The 23,803-nt window shown below is 30.2% G+C and overlaps 7 protein-coding genes across 7 annotated transcripts; 3 read left to right on the top strand and 4 right to left on the bottom strand.

The window, feature by feature from the left end:
* Positions 1-510: 510 nt before the first annotated feature.
* BX663DRAFT_431769 (uncharacterized protein) lies at positions 511-4,484 on the bottom strand (the record flags this gene model as incomplete). The annotated part of the gene is made up of 12 exons (XM_051522881.1): positions 511-1,095; positions 1,169-1,530; positions 1,579-1,725; positions 1,795-2,669; positions 2,756-3,181; positions 3,242-3,392; positions 3,458-3,547; positions 3,612-3,825; positions 3,888-4,019; positions 4,168-4,191; positions 4,277-4,346; positions 4,426-4,484. The coding sequence occupies 12 exons, from the start codon at positions 4,482-4,484 to the stop codon at positions 511-513; spliced, it is 3,135 nt and encodes a 1,044-aa protein (XP_051384229.1).
* A 333-nt stretch (positions 4,485-4,817) lies between these two features.
* BX663DRAFT_485077 (uncharacterized protein) lies at positions 4,818-5,325 on the bottom strand (the record flags this gene model as incomplete). Its single annotated transcript, XM_051524586.1, has 2 exons — positions 4,818-5,179; positions 5,268-5,325. The coding sequence occupies 2 exons, from the start codon at positions 5,323-5,325 to the stop codon at positions 4,818-4,820; spliced, it is 420 nt and encodes a 139-aa protein (XP_051384228.1).
* A 2,893-nt stretch (positions 5,326-8,218) lies between these two features.
* On the top strand, positions 8,219-9,036 carry BX663DRAFT_504399 (uncharacterized protein). The gene is made up of 2 exons (XM_051526919.1): positions 8,219-8,612; positions 8,695-9,036. Exons 1-2 carry the CDS (start codon positions 8,536-8,538, stop codon positions 8,771-8,773), a joined length of 156 nt encoding a protein of 51 aa, XP_051384227.1. The 5' UTR covers positions 8,219-8,535; the 3' UTR covers positions 8,774-9,036.
* Positions 9,037-9,111: 75 nt separating this feature from the next.
* BX663DRAFT_470245 (eukaryotic translation initiation factor 3 subunit 8 N-terminus-domain-containing protein) lies at positions 9,112-11,968 on the top strand (the record flags this gene model as incomplete). Its single annotated transcript, XM_051524123.1, has 4 exons — positions 9,112-9,586; positions 9,678-9,913; positions 10,013-10,231; positions 10,295-11,968. Exons 1-4 carry the CDS (start codon positions 9,271-9,273, stop codon positions 11,966-11,968), a joined length of 2,445 nt encoding a protein of 814 aa, XP_051384226.1. The 5' UTR covers positions 9,112-9,270.
* Positions 11,969-12,401: 433 nt separating this feature from the next.
* Positions 12,402-15,321, bottom strand: BX663DRAFT_504396 (aconitate hydratase). Its single transcript, XM_051526918.1, has 4 exons — positions 15,182-15,321; positions 14,951-15,108; positions 12,670-14,797; positions 12,402-12,604 (listed from the first exon to the last, which is right to left on the bottom strand). Exons 1-4 carry the CDS (start codon positions 15,215-15,217, stop codon positions 12,560-12,562), a joined length of 2,367 nt encoding a protein of 788 aa, XP_051384225.1. The 5' UTR covers positions 15,218-15,321; the 3' UTR covers positions 12,402-12,559.
* A 2,003-nt stretch (positions 15,322-17,324) lies between these two features.
* Positions 17,325-19,290, bottom strand: BX663DRAFT_431981 (kinase-like domain-containing protein; the record flags this gene model as incomplete). Its single annotated transcript, XM_051522897.1, has 3 exons — positions 17,325-17,842; positions 17,918-18,391; positions 18,585-19,290. The coding sequence occupies 3 exons, from the start codon at positions 19,288-19,290 to the stop codon at positions 17,325-17,327; spliced, it is 1,698 nt and encodes a 565-aa protein (XP_051384224.1).
* A 2,429-nt stretch (positions 19,291-21,719) lies between these two features.
* BX663DRAFT_550630 (ubiquitin carboxyl-terminal hydrolase) lies at positions 21,720-23,474 on the top strand (the record flags this gene model as incomplete). Its single annotated transcript, XM_051531229.1, has 9 exons — positions 21,720-21,780; positions 21,874-21,964; positions 22,028-22,139; positions 22,216-22,406; positions 22,468-22,565; positions 22,657-22,711; positions 22,791-22,983; positions 23,077-23,298; positions 23,382-23,474. 9 exons carry the CDS (start codon positions 21,720-21,722, stop codon positions 23,472-23,474), a joined length of 1,116 nt encoding a protein of 371 aa, XP_051384223.1.
* Between the last annotated feature and the right edge of the window lie 329 nt (positions 23,475-23,803).

The raw sequence follows: 23,803 nt of genomic DNA, 5'->3' as shown, positions 1-23,803 counted from the left end.
ATGAATAAGAAAAGAGAAGGTTACTTTATCTTCTTTATATGATGGAAGGAGATTAGAGAAGATACTATCAAATAATAAAATATAGTACTTTATTCTTAATCATTATCAAATAATACATACAGTAAATGTAGCCTTATAGACAAACGCTGATAATTGAAAAGGAATTATAGTAATTTTATTATCAATGCAGTTGTGAATAGCTTTGAGTTCTTTCATACTAGTCTACGGTCTTACCATCTATTATGCAAATAACATACTTATTCTTTTTTATTATTATTATTATCATTTCTATTCTTTTTTCAAGTGCGTGATTATTTTAATGAAAATGAAAAGCATTTTGTAGTTGTAAAATTTACTACATATATACCTTTTTTATATGTCCACAATAATATGTAAATATGTGTTTAATCCACAATTTATACAATTTCTTTTATTCATGAATTTGTGTTATATAAAAATATGTATAATATTCTACATGTCTCCTTTTTTTTTAATACAATAATAAGATATTTATCTTCTATTTCCACCCTTTTTACGTTTGCTTGCTTCAAGATTAGGAGCTGATATTTTTACTTTACTCATCATAGTATTAATACCCTCCATCTCTGGAACGCTCTTAATTAATTCTTTTTCACGTGCTGTTGCATCACTCAAGTTGAAGAATACGGATTGTGCTTGTTTAATAGCTTTACCACGCTTTAATGAACCAGGTGTCAATTTGACCTTATACTTGTATTTTTGAATTGCTGTATAGGGAGCACAGACAGGAATAGCAAAATGAATGATATCTTCTGGTAATGGATTTGCAGTAAGAGAATCAAGAATAGATAGATTAGCTACTTCATCCGCTTCAAGAATAGCAATATTTTCTTCCTTAAGCATCTGTCGAATGACTTCTTTATCTTTTTCATCAGCATATTCTGTTTCAGCCATAACAGGTGTCATTTCAGTTGCTTTATCTGTCTCATGAGATTTTTTAGTTTGTTCTTCAGCCATTTTTCTAGCTGCTCTTTCTCTTTCACGTGCGGCCTTTTCTTCTTTAGCTTTAGCTTCTCGTTTGGCTTTTTTACCTTTAGGTTGAGGGCCCTTATTAGACTAGTATTATGAATAAGTATATGTTATTATCTTCTAACAAGCACATCATGTATTTATTTATATAGACACTTACACCTAAAAGCTCCATACGAAGCTGTCTTTCCTCTTCATCTTGATCTGCATATTTACTCTTAATTTTCTTTGCTTTGCCTTTACGTCCACGAGTTATGGTTGAAGTAGGTGATAATGTAGGTTTTTCGGTAGATTTAGTTGTTTGTTTTTGTTTCTTGATTTCCTTATTTTGTTGTTCTAATGCTAGTTTAATTTCATCATTAAGTGCAGCTAGGTTTTTCTTTTTCATCAATCTACGTTCTCTTGCAGTAATAAATTTTTTGGTAGGCGTGTTTGAGCCAGTAGAAGTCGACTGAGCAAGATCTTGCTCATCAGAGTCATGACCGTACTCGTCCAAGTTATATTTATCAGTTTGCTGAGATGCTGCAATAACATCTTCTTTTTTGGAATCAGTTTTTGTTTCAGTAATACCTTCAGAAGGCAAAGTTTCGATAGATGTATCAATGGGGAGAGACTGAAGTTGAGTATCAGGGAAAGCATTTTCATCGTCACTACTATCATCAGATTCATCAGAGTTATTTTCACTTTGTGAAGTTTTGCTAGCTGGAGTAGAAGTACCTATAATAGTAGAAAAAAAGATTAATAATGGTATATTAACATATGCCGAAAAACAAGAAAAAAAAATACCTGATGTTGTTGCAGATGTATCACTATTTTCACTCTTTATTGATTCCTCTTTTGGCTCATTTCCCTCATCAATTAAGTTAATATGTTTATCAGAATCATGAGGAATAGGCTTTAAATCTTCGTTTTCTTTTGGAGTATCTTCTTTCTCATTTATGTCCACATTATTGTTTGCTTTAATATGGTTACCAATAGAGGATTCATCTAATTTGAAAATGTAACCAAAGCCGTAAATAAGCTGCACAGGAGGTAAAAAGTTCTTCTTGCCACGAATCATAAAACTACCAGTTGTCAAGTATTCACCTGAGGGAGCAGATTTAGAAACCTGATCAGGATAAACCCAGTAAGCACTAGTTACTATTTTAGAATCCCAGGCTTTACTTTGGCAAACAGACATAATTCCAGCCTGATACAAAGTACTAGGAGGAATAGGTTGACCATTCGCATTAGGCTTGTTTTTTACTATGACAGACGCAGCACCATGAAGATCAGCATGAACATATACATCATCTTTTGATAGGTAACGCTTCACAAGCATTTCATTTTGTTGCATATCACGACCTGCAATTACTAAATGACCATCTGTGGAGATAAACCATAAGAATTTTTCGAACCAAAATGGTTTTCTAATTTTATTAATTGTAGCTGTGATTTTAGTTTCCTTCAAATCCTGTCTAATCTTGCGTTCTGCTGATTTAAGTGCTTTAGAAGAGGCCTCGATTGTCTTTTCATGTTTATTAGCTGTAGATTTCTTTTGTTCATAGTACTTTCGAGCATTGGCAAATGCAGTTAAGCCAATATCGACATCTACTTTAACGGGTTGAAATTCTTCCTTTTCATCTTCACTATCTTCTTCATCATCATTTATATCAGGATCACTATAAATAAAGATAGAAGAGTTAGACGATAAAATAACTACGCATGCATCTATATTTATTTATTTATTTATTTTTATTTTTTTTACCTTAAAACTAAAGTTATTTGACTGGTCTCCAATTTAAGGGCATCAATTATCATTGCAATAGGATTTTGTCTTCTCTTTTCTTCTTTAACTAAATCATTCAAGTCTTGCCAATCCATCTGACTAGCAACAGCATTTCGAATAATGGTAATAGCTGCATCTACTAACTGAAGATTCAATTCAATTAACTGAGCCTTACGCACATTTGTAATTTGTTGGTTCAAAAGGCTTTGTACTCTACTTTCTTGTTCTTTACGAACAGCTTCAAGTTTCTTCAAGGCAGCTTCTTCTTGTCGTCTAGACTTTAATTCAAGTTTTTGGGATTCAATTGCTGAAAAAAATTCATCAACAGCTTTATCGAAAGTTGCAAACTTTTTATATGTACGATTTTCAAATTGTTTATATAAATACGGATGAAATTCATCATAACTATATAATAACGAATTAGTCACTATTTCTGATTTTTTATTCAACTTATCTTACACTTACATTTCAACCTTTTCTTCATTATCTTCGATCTTCTGACTCTCCTTATCATTCAACAAAATAATAAATCCTTCTGGAACAGAATCTTTTGTAGATTTAATTAATTCATCACCCTTATTAAATCCTTCCAATAAAGCATGCAACATAGGAGAATCTGTAGATAATTATTTGTTAGTTTGTTTTATTAAGAAGGTTAAGGTAAAAACAAGAGTTTTATACCTTCTGAAGTATCAAAATCAGTAGCCACTTTTAAATTAGGATCTAAGTTTGATTCTAAAATAATATGCTCAATCATAGCAGGACCGTATTCTAAGTTATAGAGGGCCAGTAAATAACTATTGTTGACAATTTTTAAATTATCTATATAACTTACCAAACTTGATATTAAGCAACTTTTTCAAATTATCTTTTGGCCCAGCAGATTTTAGAGCTGTTCTTAACTGATCAGCAGTTACTTTTTCGAAATCATTCAAGACTGTTTTCACATTATAAATTTCATCCACAGCCATTTTTAAAGTTTCTGAAGGTTGAACTGTACGTAACAAAGCGAGTATACGATAATTATGATCTGTTAGAATGATATTACCCTATATGTGTATAGATATTAAATATTACAATATTATATTGATGCTTTTCTACTATTATTTACAGAAGAATAAAATTCACAAATGAGATGGTAACCAATTCCCATTTCGCCTCCTGCAAATTCGAAATCAACTATACGATCGATGCCTAATTGGCGAACATTCGTTACACGTCTAGTACGAAGATATTTACGAAGCTAAAAGTACAAAATAAGTTTGTATTTAATTACATTTCTTTATTTGAGCAATTACTATGGTTTAATTTACCTTTGTGCAAAAAGGAGAAGGCATAACTGATTTTTCTCTACTAAATTGAGTTGTATGAATGCGAATACCTGATTCGACCAGAACAAGCTCCTTGTCATCAGGCTAATAGGTTTTATACAAATACAAAAAAAATAAGTTAGGTCAACTATAATATTCTATTTTTGTCGGATATTATACACTTAAATACCTTTGCAAATTTGAATAAAAATGTTTTAGCATTGACATCATAAATGTTTTGTAAACGAATGCCAATCAATCTATATTAGTTTTTAAAAAAGATGAATATATCTTTTTTCCACTTGGAACTTGATAGAAATTATTTAAATGTATGTATACCTTTCCCGAAGGTTAATGACTGTAGCACGGACATCTAGAGCATTAAAGCGTTGTTTCATTCTGACAACACCAAAAAGAAATAAAAAGAAGAGACAGGCAGAAATAATAATAATAAAAAAAGAAAAGAAAAAAAAAATAATGCCCGCCAACTGCCAATCAAAAAAGAATTTACCATCAGAAGTTTTACACCGCAGTAAAAATAAATAGTAGAGGAGCTATAAAATGGATGATGGTATGGTATTCCTTGAAAATATAATGTATGTCTTTATGTAATAGATAGAATTTTGATCAATTAATAAAAAAATTCATTCTATTAAGGGGAATTTCCATGTTCTATAGATGAATGAAAATTAATAAAAATTGGCTTACCAGAAGAAAACAAAAGGAAAACATTATTCAGGAACCATCTGATCTTCATCAGATTCCTCTCGCCAGCAGGCCACAGAGGGTACTACTGCATCCTCTACTATTCCAGCTTGATCAGAGGAGGATACTACTTCTTCATCTTCTTCATCATCTGCTTCGTATCCTTCCTCTGATCCTTCTTCTTCCTCTTCATCATCTTCATCATCTTCTTCATCATCTTCCTCTTCTTCTTCTTCTTCTTCTCGCTCTCCTTCCTCAGGATTCAAACGACGACGAGAAAGATTTCTCTCCTCATCGCCATTATCATCATCCTCTCTTCTTCTTCTACTTCCTCTACTCTCGTCAAACGCGACAACAGTCATTCTTCTGGCGCGTACGCGTCGTCCTACTAGTATTTTTTTTTTAATAAAAAAAAAAGTTTTTTAATAAAAAATATTAATAAACCATTATAGTAAACCATGATAATACATATATACCATCAACTTCATCGTCGTCTTCTCTTCTTCTCTTTTGGATAAAGTTTACATTAGGCATTTTGTATTTTTTTTAAAAAGCTAATGTAAACTGAGGAAAAAAAGGAGAGAAAGGAGGGAGGGAGAACTTATATTCTACGCGTGTATTTCTTGTTATCATCCGTTACACTACAAAAAAAATACTTTTGGTAATTTTTTGACGCCAACACATTTAATGTTATTATTTATTTCCTTATCTATTTTTTCTCCCTCCCTTTTTTTTTATTTTAATATATAAATAAATTTCCTTTTCCAAAACAATTAGTAGCAGATAGGAATCATTATGCAAAGACTGAGTTACACGAGCATCATGTATACTACCCTAAGATTTTTTTCAAGAAAAAAAAATAATAATATGCATTAATAATATACAGCTAGCATAAACACACTGATAATATAAACATACTAAACATTTACATTATTCTTATTTTAATAAATACACAAGAAGATGATGCTTTTTTTTTTCAGAATTAAACTATGATCTCTAAAAAGTAAATAGTATTTGTTATATAACATTCAGTTGAAAAAGTATAATTAACAAAATCTGATTGTGTAATAGCCAATAGTTTATAATAATTAAATGATATAAAATTATATTATACAAACACATATTAATTACCTGCATGTGACAGAGACGATCAGAAAGTGAGATATACACATAAGGTATTTTTTAATTTATAAAATTGTCTGTTGTTTATTTTTTTAAGGACATTTCTCACAGATCAATAACTATTTGTCCAAAATAAATATATTGCCAAAATTGATCAGATATTAACGTAGCATTCAAAGATAAGATAATATTACACATAAAGAATGTATAAAATAAAAAATGTGTAAAATAAAAAATGTGCAAAATAAAAGGTGTATAAAATAAAAAATATTACACATAGTTTCCACTCTTTATTCAAAATTATATCAAATAGTTTGTCTATAGTTTCAGTAAAAGAGTATGTATTCTATAAAGAAATATGCGTTCTAATTATTAAAAGATGTTTAGTTTAATTATGTATTCAAAAATAATTTAAAGAAAATAAATAAATACATTTGTATATATTATCACATACGTTATTTAATACATGAAAATCTAGTGTAACTATTATTATTGAAAACCTTTATTTGATTTTATTTTATTTTTTAGCTCTATTCTTATTCATATATGCAGTTTTTATTCTTCCAATAAGTATTAGATTATATTAATTTCTATTCTATTATTTATTTTTGTAGCTACAATTTCATAGCAGAAGAAATAAATCTTTTTTTTTTTACAAGTCTTTCAATAAACTTATTGTCAAGTTCTTATTTCATTTTTATGTTCAATAACCTAATTAAACTATGGTAAAATAATAGCTACGTAGCTATATAGCTGCTGTTATCATGAAGTACATTGTAATTAGAATAAAAATGAATAACATATAAAGATATATACAGAGTAAAGTAATAATAATAGTATGTATATAATATGTATTTTTTTTTTCACTACATTAAAATATGCATAGTATAGTGTGTCTCTATTGAATATTACTAAACTTTCAACAAAACAATACAGTTTTAAAATGAATAGAGATTTTAATAGTTTAAATATACTATTTAACAAGAATTTGTTTATTGAATAGTGTGATGTATTATATAATTATTTAAATCAATTACTGACCCTATTTGAATATTATTTTACAATTATGTAGGCTGTGTAGTAATTTGATATAAATTAAAATAAAATAAGAAAGGTCATAATTGCCAACATAAGGAACAATATTATTAGAAAAAAATATATAAAATATCTTACTTTCTTTGAAAACAGCTATAAGCTTAAGAGTATTGCATTAGAATATGATGCAGTATTAACTATTTAGTACATTACGTTGTATCTTCGTACGTGTGAGGTGTTTCTCTTGAAAGAAAAAAAATATATATTTATATGCGTAATGGGCAATTAATTTGTGTCTATCAGCATTTATCAATGTGAAGGAATATCATATTTATTTAATTAAAGAATGGTATTAATGGATGTTTAATTCATGTAATATGTTATACATGCCAGCTATTCTTAGAGATAATTTTATTAGCACAGAACAGCACAGCACAGCACAGCACAGCACAGCATAGCATAGCATAGCAAGTATGAAAAAGGGGTTTCTTATTATTAATTGTTGATTGAACACATGTGTGGAGCTGAGCTAACAACATTTAACTAAATCTAACTAGTATTTGGTTATAACAAAAATTATATGATTATTGTATATATAAAAATATAAGCTATTATTTATATTAATTATATTTATATTGGATATTAAACTTAGCCGTATATAAATGAGCTAATAATCAATTACCCTTTTTCTTTCTAATCCAAGTTTGTGATCTACTTCTTCTTACCTTACACAGTGGCTTTGTATAGTAAACTTTTGTCTAGTAAAATAATTAGAAAAAAAAACAAGTTTTGCCAAAACTGGCATGCATCTAGTATTATGTTTCATTTGAAAGAGTATTGTCTTTGCAAGTAAGTAATTTAATAACTCCTATTTTTTATCGTAATACAAACATAATCCAAATATTGCGCTTTCAACTCGTAGCAAATCTCTATTAAGACATATTACTATTGTACATACTGTAATAATAAGTTATAATTTGCTTTATTAAATAGCCTGTCATTTAATAGTGTTATATTTATTCGTAAAAGCTTCACATAGAGTATATACACGCCATTAGAAATGCCTTTTTTCATGATTTTTTTTTCTTCAATTATAATCAAGTATGAGCCAGGATTTTCTTCATATCGATTAAACTTTAACATCTGAAAGCATACTAACTTTTATGTAATAGCAGGACTTCAGAAGCCGTTTGAAGACTTGATTGAAAAATTTCAAATAAATATAGACAACAATTTAAAAAATATGCAACCAATATCTCAAAAATACCGTCTTATGTTTATTTCTAAATAATAATCGAGATACCTTTGGATTCAATTAAACTCTTCAAATTTTACATACAAAAAAAAATCTTGAGATATCTCCTTCTAAATCTAATGAATTGTCGATATTTTGAAGCTCTTAATAATCAGAAACTTTTGTTTTTTGGCTTATATACTACTCTTGACACATAAACTGATTATCAGATAGTCTTTATAGAACGTTTATTAAATCAATAGCAAGAGATTCTCATCAAACATGAGGTTTTCATAGCATTCAATCACATCTGGAAAGCTTTATGCCTTTATGTCAATTGCATTATATTGATCATGGAAGCTAAACAAAAAAATAAAAATAAAAATATAGTGTGCAAACAAACAATAGATATCCACATAGAAATAATTTGCTGTACAGGAATAACATAAATTATGCGAAATCATTCAAAAGTCATTGTAAAATTCATTTGTTATTATGTATATTCATCATACTTTATGCGTGTCTTCATTGTATATTATATATTTTATCCATAGTATAGTTTGTTTTTTTTTAGTTTTTATATATCTATAATGCCGGACAGTCTATAGGGTATTTTATAAATTGAGTTGCCATGTAACTTAATTTCACTCTTATATCCTGCATAAGAAAGTAATCAGTACAATAAATAAATAGATAAAACTGAGCTAAAACGTCAGTCAACTAATTTTTAATAAAAAAAAATATACATTTTAAAAGCATGTTTGCTAATTGTATATGCTAAGGATTAAAGTAGTCGTGGCTTTTAAGAGATGCTTTATCACAGCAACAGATGGCGGTATTTGAAGATCTTTCACAGCCACATACACGTGACTTGAAAATTTTTACGCTTTTTTTTTTTTTTTTTTTTTTTTTAACAATATAGAGCTTGACGTGCAGAGCCTTTTTATTATACACCCCTTCTTTTTTTCTAAAAAAAAAAAACAAAAAAAAAAGCTTTACTTTTATACACATTTAGCTTTTTCCCTATAAACCACGAAAGAAAGCCTTTTCTTTTTTTTTAATAGATTCCCTTTTTTTTTTTATAAACCATGTCTCGTTTCTTCCGTAATTCAGATTCAGAATCAGATTCTGATACTTCCTCTGACAATGATTCCTTGTATTCTCAATCTGATTCAGAGTTCGATTCCGATGCCGAAAGTTATCATTCTGAAGCCGAACAACAACAACAACAACCCAGAAATCGTTTCTTGAAGGGTGAAACTGACTCTGAAGATTCTGATGATGAATCTAATAGAAAACGCCAAGCTAAATCTCAAAAAGATAAACGTATTGAAGAAATGGAAACAGCTGTCAAGGCAATTGAAAATGGCCAAAAGAATAACGATTGGAATTTGATTGCAACTGGTAAATATATATACATATATAATGTTTTTGTTTAATCATCAAAAATAAGTCGTGTTTTGACCTGAATCTTGAAAAAAAAAATTTTAAATAGAATTTGATAAACTTACAATTACCATTTCCAGAGCAACTACTGGTTTCAATGCTATTCCTTTACCTAAGTTTTATATTAAGACTATCGTTGAACTTGAAGACCACTTGGCTGAGAATCTTCAAAAAGATAAAACTAATAAGAAAAAGGGCAGTAATAGTAAAGCTATGAATAACTTGAAGCAAAAACTCAAAAAGATCTCCAAGCAATATGATGAGCCTATTGCTGCTTATAAAAAGGTATGGATAATTGTTTTTTTTTAAAAAAAAAAAAGAAAGGAAACAATGGAATATAAGTACTTATTTTTTTTCTCAAATATAAATATTTATATATAAAAGGATCCTGAAGAGTTTATGAAAGAAGTGGAAGTTGAAGAGAGACCTTCTTCACCTATGAAAAAGAAGGAAATTGCTCCTCAAGCTAATGTTGCTGCTTCAATTGCTGATGATGATGAAGGCTTTACTTCCGTTGGTAAGGGTGGCAAGTCTATTGTTAGTGTTACTTCAGAAAACCTTTTGGGCCGTTTAAGAGAAGTTTTGGAAAGTCGTGGTAAAAAGGTAAGGATACAATCAACATTGATAAGGGGGAAATGACTATTAATGACAATATTAAAATTTTAGAACACTGATCGTAATGAACAAGTTACTATTTTGGAAGCATTGTTGGAAAATGCTCAGTCTCCTTTCCAAAAGATTTCTGTTTTGTTAGCACTTATCTCTTATCGTTTTGATATTGTAACTGCTAGTAAAGAAGCATACATGGATAACAGCAAGTGGAATTCTGCTGCCGAGGAATTCAATTACTTACTTAAAGTTCTTGAAACCAACAAATCCTTCGTTGTTACAGAAGATGCTGATGATCTTGATAATGAGGATAGAGATGTTGTTCCTAAAGAAGGAGAAGTTGTCAAGATTCGTGGTTCTATTCTTAGTTTTGTTGAGCGTTTGGATGATGAATTCAGCAAGTCACTTCAAAACATGGATCCTCACTCTACTGACTATATCGATCGTCTTGGTGATGAACCCTCTGTTTATGCCATGTTAGATCGTGCTCAAGTTTATTGTGAAGTTAATAATATTGCATTTGCTCTTCCTAGAATCATTGCACGCAAATTGGATCATGTTTATTATAAGCCTGAAAAGCTTATTACTGCCCTTCAAACTGCTTCTAAGAAGCTCTTACCTACATATATTGTATCTAAAGTCATCACTGCTGAAGAGCCTGCTGAATTGGTTAACCAACTCTGTAACTATCTTTACAAGGATGATTCCACTATTTTCCGCACCCGTGCTATGCTCTGTCATATCTATCACTATGCACTTCACAAGAAGTATTACACAGCTCGTGACTTGTTGTTGATGTCTCATGTTCAAGATTCTATTCATCAAGCTGATATTGCCACACAAATCCTCTATAACCGTACCATGGTTCAAGTCGGTATTTGTGCTTTCCGTGAGGGTTTGGTTAAGGAATCATACGCTGCTCTTTCTGAGATTCAAAACTCTGGCCGTGTTAAGGAACTTTTGGCTCAAGGTGTTCAAGCTCAACGTTTCAACCAACCTGCTAACCCTGAATTGGATGCTATTGAACGTCAACGCCAATTGCCTTTCCATATGCATATCAACTTGGAGCTCCTCGAATGTATTTTCTTAACTTGCTCCATGCTTTTGGAAATTCCTGCACAAGCACAGGCTGGACCTAACAATAATAAGAAGAATATCATCTCTCGACCTTTCCGTCGTTTACTTGACTATAATGAACGTCAAGCATTCTGTGGACCACCTGAAACAACTCGTGATCACATCATGAGTGCTGCCAAGGCCTTAGCTTCAGGTGAATGGGAAAAAGCTAGAGACTTTATGTTGGCTATCAAGGTGTGGGATTTGATGACTGAAGTTAAGGAGATTAAAGAAATGCTTGTTCTTAAGATTCAAGAAGAAGGTCTTCGTACCTATCTTTTCACTTATTGTTCTTATTACACTACATTGGGATTGGAACAATTGTCAACCATGTTTGGATTATCAGTCAATAGAGTTTCTGCTCTTGTTGCCAAGATGATCTTTGATGAAGAATTGGCAGCATCACTAGATCAAGTTTCTCAATGTATCGTTCTTCACCAAGTTGAACCTTCTCGACTTCAAGTTTTGGCTTTGCAATATTCAGAAAAGGTTGCTAATCTTGTTGATCAAAACGAACGTTTGATTGGCAATGCTCCTAATAATAATAATAATAACAATACAAGCAATACCAATGCTAATGCTGGTTTCTCCCGAACAAACAATCGTAACTTTTAAACCATAAAAACAAGTAAAAAGGAAAAAAAAAACAAAATATATATATATGTGTATACATTAAACTTTGTAATAAATTCATATACAGTCTTTTTTGAAGATTTAATGAAACATCATGTCATATAATTAACCATCTCATAAGGAATTTAAAAAAAAAATGGCATCTCCATGGAGATTATAACATACAGTTTAGCTATTACGAAAACTTCTATATCGAATTGACCCGAAAAAGAAGAAAAAAAAAAAAGAGAAAGAGAGAGGAAATAATAAAAAGTAAGCTAGTAGAAATAATACAGCGAATGGGCAAAAATACATTACATTTTTTATAAATTGTAAAAATATGCTGTACTATGGACACTCTTATCTAATCTACTTTTAGACATTACACTCAGAGTCTATTAAGTATGCCGATATGAAGATAGTATTATTATCATTATTTTTCTATACATTAGTGAATGGGGGAATTTATTAATTACATTTTTTTTTTTTTTATGGAAAAAAAAAAATAAGAGAATAGAAGATACTTGAGAGGAAAAATACTTCTCTCTCTCTCTGTATGTGTATAAAAATAACTTAGATATTAAAAAATATTATTTAGTTCTTAGCAGTAGTCTCCTTCATCAAGTTAAGAGCAGAACCCTATAAAAAAAGAGAAAATAATTTAGTTAATTTGTATATGCCTATATGAATTAAAATAAACTTACAGCCTTGAACCAAGCAATTTGACCTTCGTTAAAGGTATGGTTACATTGGATATCAACCTTATCACCATTAGGCTTAGTAAGACGAACGGTTAAAGGCTTGCCAGGAGCAAAGTCCTTGAGACCAAGGATGGAGACACGATCATCAGCTTCAACCTTATCATAATCAGCAGGGTTAGCAAAAGTCAAAGGAAGCATACCTTGCTTCTTGAGATTGGTTTCGTGAATACGGGCGAATGACTTTGTAATAACAGCAGCACCGTTCAAGAAACGAGGTTCAAGAGCGGCATGTTCACGAGAGGAACCTTCACCATAGTTTTCATCACCGAACACAACCCACTTAACACCACGAGCTTTATAATCACGAGCAGTTTCGGGAACAGTGTTATATTCACCTGTGAAAGTGTTCTTGACACTGTTCACCTTATCTTCACTGGAGGTAGCACCAATCAAGAAATTGTTAGAGATGTTATCCAAGTGACCACGGTATTTCAACCAAGGGCCGGCCATAGAGATGTGATCAGTGGTACACTTACCCTTTGCCTTGATGAGGATAGGAACATTTTCAATATCTTGGCCATTCCACTTTTCGAATGGCTGAAGGAGTTGAAGACGATTAGACTTAGGATCAACAGCGACACTCACGCTAGCACGTTCCTCAGGAGGAGCTTGATAGGTGTTTTCACCAGCATCATAACCACGGGGAGGTAATTCATCACCATGAGGGGGGTCAAGCTTGAAGGGCTTACCATCAGCACCAATCAAAGAATCAGTCATAGGGTTAAAATGCATATCACCAGCAATGGCCATAGCGGTGACCAATTCGGGAGAAGCGACGAAGGCGTGAGTTTGAGGATTAGCATCGTTACGACCGGTAAAGTTACGGTTATAAGAAGTGATGATAGAGTTCTTATCACCCTTCTTGATATCACGACGATCCCATTGACCAATACAAGGACCACAAGCGTTAGCCAAGACAACACCACCAGCTTCAGTTAAAACATCCATGATACCATCACGTTCAATGGTAGCACGAATTTGTTCTGAACCAGGTGTGATAGTGAACTTGGATTTAACCTTGATACCATGATCAGAGGCTTGCTTGACAAGAGAGGCAGAACGAGCCATATCTTCGTAAGAAGAGTTGGTACAAGAACCAATCAAACCTACCTTAAGCTCTTGAGGCCAGTCATTCTTAATGGCAGTTTCCTTGAACTTGGAAAGAGGAGTAGCCAAATCAGGGGTGAAAGGGCCGTTGATATGAGGTTCAAGTTTATCAAGATCGATTTCGATGACTTCATCATATTGAGCATCAGAATCAGCTCTAAGGTTGTGAGAGAATTGATTAGCATAGTCAGCAATTGCGCTACGGTTTGTGGCACGGAGATAATCACCCATACGTTCATTATAAGGGAACATAGAGGTGGTAGCACCAATTTCAGCGCCCATGTTACAGATAGTAGCCATACCAGTACAAGAGATAGAGTTGACACCTTCACCAAAGTATTCAACGATAGAACCAGTACCACCCTTGACAGTTAAGATACCAGCCACCTTAAGAATGATATCCTTAGGAGAAGTCCAACCATTGAGCTTACCATGAAGTTTAACACCAATTGTCTTGGGACACTTGAGTTCCCAAGGAATATCAGCCATCACATCTACGGCATCAGCACCACCAACACCAATAGCTACCATACCGAGACCACCTGCATTAGGGGTATGGGAATCGGTACCGATCATAAGACCACCGGGGAAAGCATAATTTTCGAGAATAATTTGATGAATGATACCAGAGCCAGGCTTCCAGAAACCAAGACCATACTTGGCAGTAGCAGTAGCCAAGAAGTCATAGACTTCCTTGTTAATTTCAATAGCACGAGCTAAATCCTTAGCACCACCTACTTGAGCCTCAATCAAGTGATCACAATGAACAGTAGATGGTACAGCGACAGTAGGAAGACCAGCAGACATGAATTGAAGAAGAGCCATTTGAGCAGTAGCATCTTGGCATGCAACACGATCAGGGCGAAGTTTAAGATAGGATTTACCACGAACAATATCCTGGTTTTCAGCATCATCCAAGTGACCATAAACAACTTTTTCAGAAAGAGTCAATGGACGATTTAATCTAGGGGTTGAAAAAAAAAAAAAGATAAAAAAGTAAATATTATAGTTCAAAGAGCGGTATGGGTGTCCCCTTCCACTTTTTTTTTTTTTTTTCATCCTCTTTATTTATTTTTTTATTTTATTTCACCACACTCATACTCCGCAAAATATTTACCTTTTACGAACAATTTCAAGATTATCTTCAATTCTTTGATAGTTGATATATTTATCGGGTTCAAGGTTGGACATAGCGACCTTTTGAGCAGCCCAATTAGTGGTTGCTTTAGCATAAGTACGAGAAGGAACATAAGCTCTAACAGTAGGAGCAATTGCCTAATAATAACGATAAATAAAAAGTTAAGCAACATGACATCTACTTTCTACTATTTATAACTTTTTTTTTTACCTTTGCAGCTCTAATAAAATTACTTGAAGATAACATTCTGTTTAATGCAAGCCTTTTTTTTTTCTCTAAACAAATATATATAAAAAAAAAGAATAAATAAAAAAAAGAGAGAGGGGGGGAGAAGAGAAGAGATAAAAAAAGTTTCAAGAAAAAAAAGAGAGAAAAGAAAGAGAAAAAAGAAGAAAATAAATAAACTAGTTTTTTGCTGTCACTCAGCCTAAGAAGGGATGTTACACAAAACAAAAAAATTATCCATTTTCCAATGAAACATGTGGAAGCTGGGGTTAATCTATTTCACATGAATCTGAGAAAGTTTGTTATGATGAAGAAACAAACCCTTTTTTTAGGCGAACATATTTCTCCTTAATAAATAAGTATGTACACACATTTATATTCTCTTTTTTTTTTTTTTTTAAAGAAGAAGAATACAAGTACAACGTTATATTAATTTATCATCATTATTTTCAAATGATATTTGATGAGATAAGCAAAATTCACGATAAATATGAACTTCCTTAAAATAACAGGGCCAGGTAAACTATAAAAAAAGCAGTCCGGGCCATGAAAAAAAGATAATTTCTGACTTTTTATTTGTAAGTTTGGATCATAGTTTAGCCCAAAATATTCATTTTCTATATGAATATAACAATTGCTATTATAGAACAAGAATTTGCACTTTACAACTTATGAATACTACAGCGCGTCATTATTTTCTATGAATTATTAAGCTTATAACCTTCTTTGTTACAAACGAATAAAATAAATGAAATGTCTTTCTTCACTAAATTAATAGTTTCTTTTTAACACCAATCGTATCTTTAACCATTTTATTGTCTTTACTTCCCCTTACATAAAAAAAAAGATCATCAGCTTCTATGATGCAAAAGAAATGACGATGATCGTCTTGTTGCTGTTACAAAATAGATCATGACAGTATAAATAAATTTTTTTTCCTTTAACATGGTCCTGTTTCATTTAAACTTATGATATTGAAGCATGGTGAGAGCGGGGCTTATTTTATTATATAATCAAAAAAAAAAGTTTTTTTTTTTCTATTTTCCCCACATTATTTAATATAATAATCTATAAATAATACATTTGCTTTTATTAAAAGTTTGTATTCTTTTTTTTTCTTTTTTTAAAAGAAAAAATGATTGTTTAAACATGAATACATCATCATTTATATTGTAGTTAATTTTCATATCTATAAAACATTCTGCTGCCTCCTTTGTTATCTAATCTTTCATAAAGCAGTCGTTGTTGCAAGATAAATTCATTCTCAGTTTAAAATACAGCTCTTAACAAACAATAACGTTTATTCCATACAATTATTAAGCCTTATAGGTTTTAGTATCTTATAAAGTATCTATCATGAAACAATAAAAAATATACCGCCATTTGTAAAAGTAAAGCATGCATGAAAGAGATAACACATATCTCTATGCAAAACAGGGGAGTTTTTATATCGAGATTGATATAAAATTGCTATGAATAAATTTATAAGAAAGAGACTATAATTGGTCAGTTCTTTTAATACTATATAATATCTCTAGCTAAAATAATAATAAAAATTAGGAAAAAGTAGTATAACCTGCATGAACATTGTATGCTATCGTTGACTATAATTATATTGATGACTGCGCCAACACCTTTAAAATCAAAAGAAAACTATTTTGTTTATTATGTAAGTTATTTACATAATAATAGATAGATAGTATGTATGGACAGGGTTGTTATACGTATGTTACACTTGTTAAGTCCATACCGTTTTCGCCTTAACGATAAACCGAATTACTTGATAGTGCAACAAGGCTGATAAACCAATAAGGACTATGATTTTATTGCTGAATAAGAAGCTTATGAAGAGGGGCATATACTTTACAGCATATCTCTTTTTGTATGACATGTATAACGATTCTGACAAGTAAACAACACAGAATATTTTTTTTTTTTTTTTTTTTTTTTTTTTACAGTTTATTAAATATTATAAAATAGCAGTATATTAATTCTAAATTATTATATTAAACAAAAACACACATAGTTCAGCATATCATCATTCTCTTTATAAGGGATATAATATGATATGATATGATACAAAAAAAAAAAAAAAAAAAGAATACTATTATTACTATTATTATTACTATTATTTCTTATGATGATGATGATGATGGTGATGCTCTGATGCCTTTTTCTTTTTATCTGTCTGATTATCTTCTTCTTCTTCTTTGTTACGTGATGAAGGAGGCAGGATAATGATATTTCCACGCTTCATGATTTCTTTACTAGGTTCAAAAAGTAAATGATGAGGATGGTCACTGGAAGGCTTCTCAGGTTGACAAAATTCAATATTCTTCACCCATATATCATTCAATACATCCTGTAGTGTACATCGTTGTTTTGGATCTGGGACTAAAATCCGAGAAATGATCGACCTTGAGTAACGAGGCAAGAGTTTAAATAATCTTTCCGCACCACTATGATCAGGTTGTACAAAATTGTTATAGGATTGATCCTTTTCAGGTCGTGGTAATCTCCAAGGGAAACGACGAATAGTCATACAGATAAAAATGATTGCACAAGACCATAAATCTGTTTTACGCGCGTCATATTCTTTTTGTGTATATTGTTCAGGTGCGATATAAGGGTCTGAACCACAAATACCTAACATTTGAAGAGGTATAATATAATAAGTATGCAGGCATATAGATAGATAGATAGATAGATAGATAAACTTACCTTTACTCATATGGGTATGTTCTTCAAATGGATATTTAATGACAGTTGCACAACCAAAATCAATAATCTTTACAATACCACGCTCATCTAGCACCATATTATCTAACTTGAGATCACGATGTGCAATACCCATCGATTGAAGATAGCTTACACCATTCAAAAGTTGACGCCAACAACAAGCAATTTCCTCAGATCCCATCTTACCACTCATAACAATATTAAATAAATCATTAGGTGCGTATTCCATAATTTCATAAAATGATTGACCTTCTTGAATAATATCAAGGGCTTCAATCACATTAGGGTGATGTAGAGTAGAACCGATACAAAATTCAGCTGTCACTTTTTTCACATATTCTTTTTCATTTTCACCAGGTGCCCTCTTTCTAAATTCCTTTACTGCAAATGTTTTCCCATCTATATTACGACGAATAATTCTAACAGATCCACCTGATCCTTTACCCACAAATTCACCTAAAAAAAAGGGGGATAAGAAGTGATATTAATATATATGTGTATATATATAAATGTATATACTTTCACTCTCACTCTCTCACTCTCTCACTCTCTCACTCTCACTAACTCTTTCTTACACACTCTCTCTCTTTCTCTGGCTTTATATATATATATATATATATATATATATAAATGTATATAATTACTTTACCCCATTTGCCATATCGACCTTCCAAGTTTTTATTAAATTCATTTGCAAATGATAAATCACTATATCTACTATGTACAGAGGATGCACCACTACTACGCACACTTGAAGTATCATCTAATAATTTTTTTGTCTTCTTTTTATCATGTCCCTTTTTGAAAAATCGTTTCAAATCATGAAAGATGGTATCCTTTTTCTCAAGATGATGAAAGTGTGTATGATGATAATGACTATTGTATTCTGGTTTCTTAAAGACGAATTGAGAAGGTGTGCTTGTACGTGAGATAGAGGCAGTACCAGACTGAGAGAGAGGTCTTGAGGGACTCTTGCTCGACGACATGACCTCTGATGCAGTAGAAGGTGGTTTAGGCCGTTGCTCACCTGAAGTCGGTGAGATAGAGCGAGGAGTTTGTGCTCCTGGAGATGTTGTATATTGACTTGCTGCTCCTCCTCCATCATGATATCTTGGAGTACTGGGAATAGAGATATCAGGTGTCACGTTTTCAAATTGATGAATAGCATGTTTATTTTGAAATATCTTTGCTGGTGAGTTAAAGTCGACTTCACGTAATCGTTCGCTAAGGTTATTGATATGTGATGAATTGGTAAAAGATCGTCCGTCATTTGATATATCGGAACTAACCGGACGTTTAGAAGTTGAAGCAGACGAATATCTTAAAGGTGAAGATATTATTATTTCGTCAGACATTTGATTTGATGTTAAAGATCCAGACACAGGTCGCATTTTAGTGTATATAAATCAAATCTTAATAAATGTATATATGTATCTATATCTATCTATAAATAAATAAATAATTTAAATAAATAAATAAAAATAAAAAGAAAAGAAAAAGATTCAAAATTTTGTAAATATAGCTTCAGAATATTACCTTTCAAACACAGACTTTTTTTTTAAAAAAAAAATAAAAAAAAAATAAAAAAAAAGAGTGTGAACTACCTATTTTAGTATATATCTCAAACCGCCGGGATGAACTAAAGAAAAAAAAAAAATTAAAAATATGACATAGAAAAAGATGAATGATATCATAATGAATCCAGGTCAGGCTTTTTAGTAGCATTAGCAATAACAGTCAGGTATTTTTTCTTTTTCTGTTTTTTTTTGAAAGGAATTTACGCTTCTATTCTTAGTTTAAGTTTTCTTTCTTTCTGTTTACATCGAGCTGATCAACGGAAAAATATCTTACCGGGAAAAAATATATACAAATATAATATAAATATAGATAAATAGATTAATAAATAAATATACATGCATTATAATAAATTTAAAAAAAAATAATATCATTGTAAACGTGTAATGATCAAGATCGATTTTCTAGATGTTTCAATTTTATGTTAGATACTATTTCCTTTTTTTTTTCTTTTTTTCAAGTATAAAATGACAGAGGAAGATATGATAGACGACTGTTGCAGAATAATATAACTATCATCCCATGTTTAAATTCATTATATAATTCTGACTTATAAAAAAAATATTCTTCCGATATAAATCATAAAAGTCATCTTTTTATTGTTGTTTGATCTACGATATATTTTTTTCTTCTTTACCTTCCCCCGAAAAAAATAAAATAAAATAAAAACCTTCGATAGCCAGCTGCTTAACTCTTGATCGTCTTATTACAAGAATTAATTAAAAACAATTATCCAGGTTACTAATATGTGTCAATTTCATAAATAGTAGTCATCTTCATTTGATAGTATTGTTTTGATCTGTGTAAACAGGTACTATCTACATGATACTGGATTGCTCATATCAGCTCAATCAAATAAGAATGGAAAAAGAAACTAAGCACTTTTTATAAAAGATACAAGTTAAAAAAAAATAAAAGAAAAAAAAAAAAGAAAGAGAAGGAGAAGATGTGAAATAAAATGACAAGAAAGTGAAGAACGATGTACCAGCTTCGGTTGTTAAATAACCATTGCATCAATTTAGAACCAGGATTTTCAGTAGGAGAAGGGCCGCTTATCATGAAATATATAATTTAATTCATGGAGAACAGATGCATATTTCAGACTTTGTTTTTTTTCGGTTTTTTTTTCGGTTTTTTATTTTTTTGCCTTTATCTGCTTGACACCTAGGAGGTTTTATCACTTTCTCTCTGTCTGTCTCTCTCTTCTTTTCTTTTTTTTTTTTTATTAATAAATATATACTAATGATGCCTGTAAATGAAATGTACACAAGCACGATATGATAGTCTACTTTTGCTGTTATCTTTGATGTAGCCGATATAACTGAGGTAGCATGCAGGAAAACAAGCAATTAGAGAGAAAAGCAACTGTATTTATATCCAATATGTTAATTTTTCAATAATTAAAATAGTCTCCTTCACTTTCCCGGTTAACAATATTGTTATGAATTTTTCTTTTTCTTTCTTTCTTTACAAAGAAAGGTAATCATTATAATAATAGCAGCTGTTTTAATAAATCTACGTTTTTATTTTAATAGTTGCTGGCATTCTATCAATATCAAGCGTAAAATTAAAGAAAGAAAATGACCCCCGATTTATAAAGGGATGTCATGCAGATATTTTTTAAAGCTTAATAAATTTAAATATGCTCTTGTAAATAAACGTAAATTCATTTAAACTTTTTTTTCTTTTCTCCAGATTCATTTGTAAAAGAAACTATTAATCACAACTGCTACATGTGTTTTTACTTTGCCTCGAGCAAAAAAGAAAAAAAAAACAAAAGGAGAAGGAATAATGAAAAAAAAAGGTATTAAAGAGTTTTTTTTTTATAGTAAAGTAAGAGGGGTTCGTCGTGTAAATAACTCGTGTAGTAATTTTCAATTTGACCAAATTACAACCGAATGATTGTATTTAATTTTTTTTTTTTAAAGAAAAAAAAAAGGAGCTCCTCATATAAACATGCTGCTGCTGTTTAGTTACTAATATATGGAAAAAAGGATCAGTATTTCACTTTTTTTTTTTTTGTTTGTTTGTTTGTTTCATATGCATTACTTATAAAGAAGTATTATCTTATTTTCAATTCTATTTGATTTTTGGATGAACTTTGTATAATTCTTTGTTCTCCTTTATTTTTTTTCTTCTTCTTCTTTCTCTCACTTACTTACTCTTTAAGTCTATTTTTCTCTATATTTAAAGCATTACATAGAATTGAATGACAAAAAGTATTATTTCCGAGAATTCATCTTATTGGCATGCACTTGATCCAGATCCAGGTTTTTAAATATATATATGTGTATAAACTTTTATATAATATTTTACTTGTTATATATATATATATATATATTTTTCCTTTTAACTTTTCAAAGGTACTTTTACACAGCTATGCTCCAAAATAGGAGCACAAGGAATTCAGGTGGAGCAATTATCATTACATAAAGACAAGTTTTATAACTTTGAGTAAACTTTATAACTTACCCCGAGATATTTTATTGAAGTTAATATGTGTATTTTTTTTTATAGACCCATTTTTGGTATTTTCTTATTAGCTAAACAAAACAGTAGAAGATTAACACTAAAAGAAGATGGCAATAATTCAAGTATAAACAATTATCCAATTTATTTTTTACAACAAGTATGCAAAAATATAATAATAATAATAATAATAATAATAAAAAGATGATAACCCCTCTTTTACTATTATATAATAGACGACTACACATAATGCATATGCTATGCATGCTTTATTACATATCTTGTTAAACTCTGATAATGAAATTAAAACCAGTAAAGATTTAAGACAATTTAAAAAGCTTACTCATGCTCTTGATTCAACGGTATCGCTCATTAATAATCAAGCTTTAAGGAATGCAAACAACAGCCTCTATTTACCAAAAAAAAGGTTTAAAGAATATATGTATATATATGTATGTAAATACTCTATCTAAACTTGTATATAATAGTCAGCAAAAACAAATAGTGTATCATTCAATTTCTTATATAAAATATAATGGCTATTTATGGGAGTTAGATACTTTTAAAAAAAGTCCTTCAAAATTAGGTATAAAAAAAAAAAAAAAAAAAAAAAAAAAAGATTCACACATATCAGTATATACATATATAAGTAATAATTTGCAATATATTTGATTTAGTTGCTTGTAATGAATATAACTGGCTTGATAGTGTATATAACTTGATTTATCAAAAGTATAAAATGTAGTATCTCCATCATATAAAGTATAATGATATGTAGAATGTTTTTTTTTAAAAAAGAAATATTATATAGACAAAAAGAGGATTCCATTTCTTTATGGGCTGTGATTGAGGATAGAAATCGTGTATATCAAAGAAAAATAATCGAAAAGAATTATCTTAAAAGACAAATAGAATATAAACTTGATAAATATCAGCCTAATTGGAAATCAAGTAATGAAGTTACTCAGTGGGAAGAAGAATATAGATACGCTATAGATCATAATGTACGGGAATATATATACAAACTTATTTTTTTGTCAATAATATATATATATATATTTATATATACATGTATATATATATACATCTATCTATAGGAAACAAATAGACGTGGACACATACGATCAATAGATATGTTGAATTATTGTCATTCATTCAATCAATTGCCCTTAAGAATACAAAAGAATGTAAACTTATTACTAAAAGAACAAAAACATAATGTAGAGGATATAATGGAAGCATGGATACGAGTACAAGATGATTGTTTAAGACTTTATGCAAGCTTAGGTAATCAAGTAGAGAAAGAAGATATTTATAGAGTAAATATATACTATATTGACGAGGAAAAAGATAGATAGATATATATATATAGGAATCCAAACTTATTATTAAATTTTTATAGAGAAAGCAAAATAAATATATACCATTTATACGAGCGTTTATTCAAGCCTTATATGAAGAAGGTCATTTACAATCAATTATTACAAACTTATAGAACTGAAAAGATAGCTTTTTAAAAACAGGAATATACATTTACTCTTACTCATTTTTGACTTTTGCCTCTCTCTCTCTCTCTCTCTCTCTCTTTCTTTCTTGCTCAAAACTAAAGATTGGTTACAGCTAATAGCAACTAAAGTTGATTTCTTTCTGTGATAGGATAATTTTTTGAAAAAAAAAATACATTAGCAAATAAAAAAGTAATCTGTCTTAAATAAAACCCTTAAATAAAATAATGTAAAGCATGCAAGAAGATATTATAATATGACTATAGAATTAACAATACTATAGCTTATATAAAGCAGTAATTATCTGTAAACCACTACT

The sequence above is a fragment of the Cokeromyces recurvatus genome (assembly GCF_025118155.1).
Source record: "Cokeromyces recurvatus strain NRRL 2243 chromosome Unknown BX663scaffold_8, whole genome shotgun sequence".
NCBI classification, from domain to species: domain Eukaryota; kingdom Fungi; phylum Mucoromycota; class Mucoromycetes; order Mucorales; family Mucoraceae; genus Cokeromyces; species Cokeromyces recurvatus.
This window is presented reverse-complemented; position numbering and strand designations above follow the sequence as displayed.

Bases quoted from the DNA above. Each gene is read 5' to 3' on its own strand.
- BX663DRAFT_504399 (XM_051526919.1), top strand. From the start codon at position 8,536: ATGGAAGCTAAACAAAAAAATAAAAATAAAAATATAGTGTGCAAACAA. The intron at 8,613-8,694 runs CTGTACAGGAAT...TATTCATCATAC, and splicing joins ATCCACATAGAAATAATTTG to TTTATGCGTGTCTTCATTGT.
- BX663DRAFT_504396 (XM_051526918.1), bottom strand. From the start codon at position 15,217: ATGTTATCTTCAAGTAATTTTATTAGAGCTGCAAAG. The intron at 15,109-15,181 runs GTAAAAAAAAAA...CGTTATTATTAG, and splicing joins ATTTTATTAGAGCTGCAAAG to GCAATTGCTCCTACTGTTAG. The intron at 14,798-14,950 runs GTAAATATTTTG...TTCAACCCCTAG, and splicing joins CTTGAAATTGTTCGTAAAAG to ATTAAATCGTCCATTGACTC.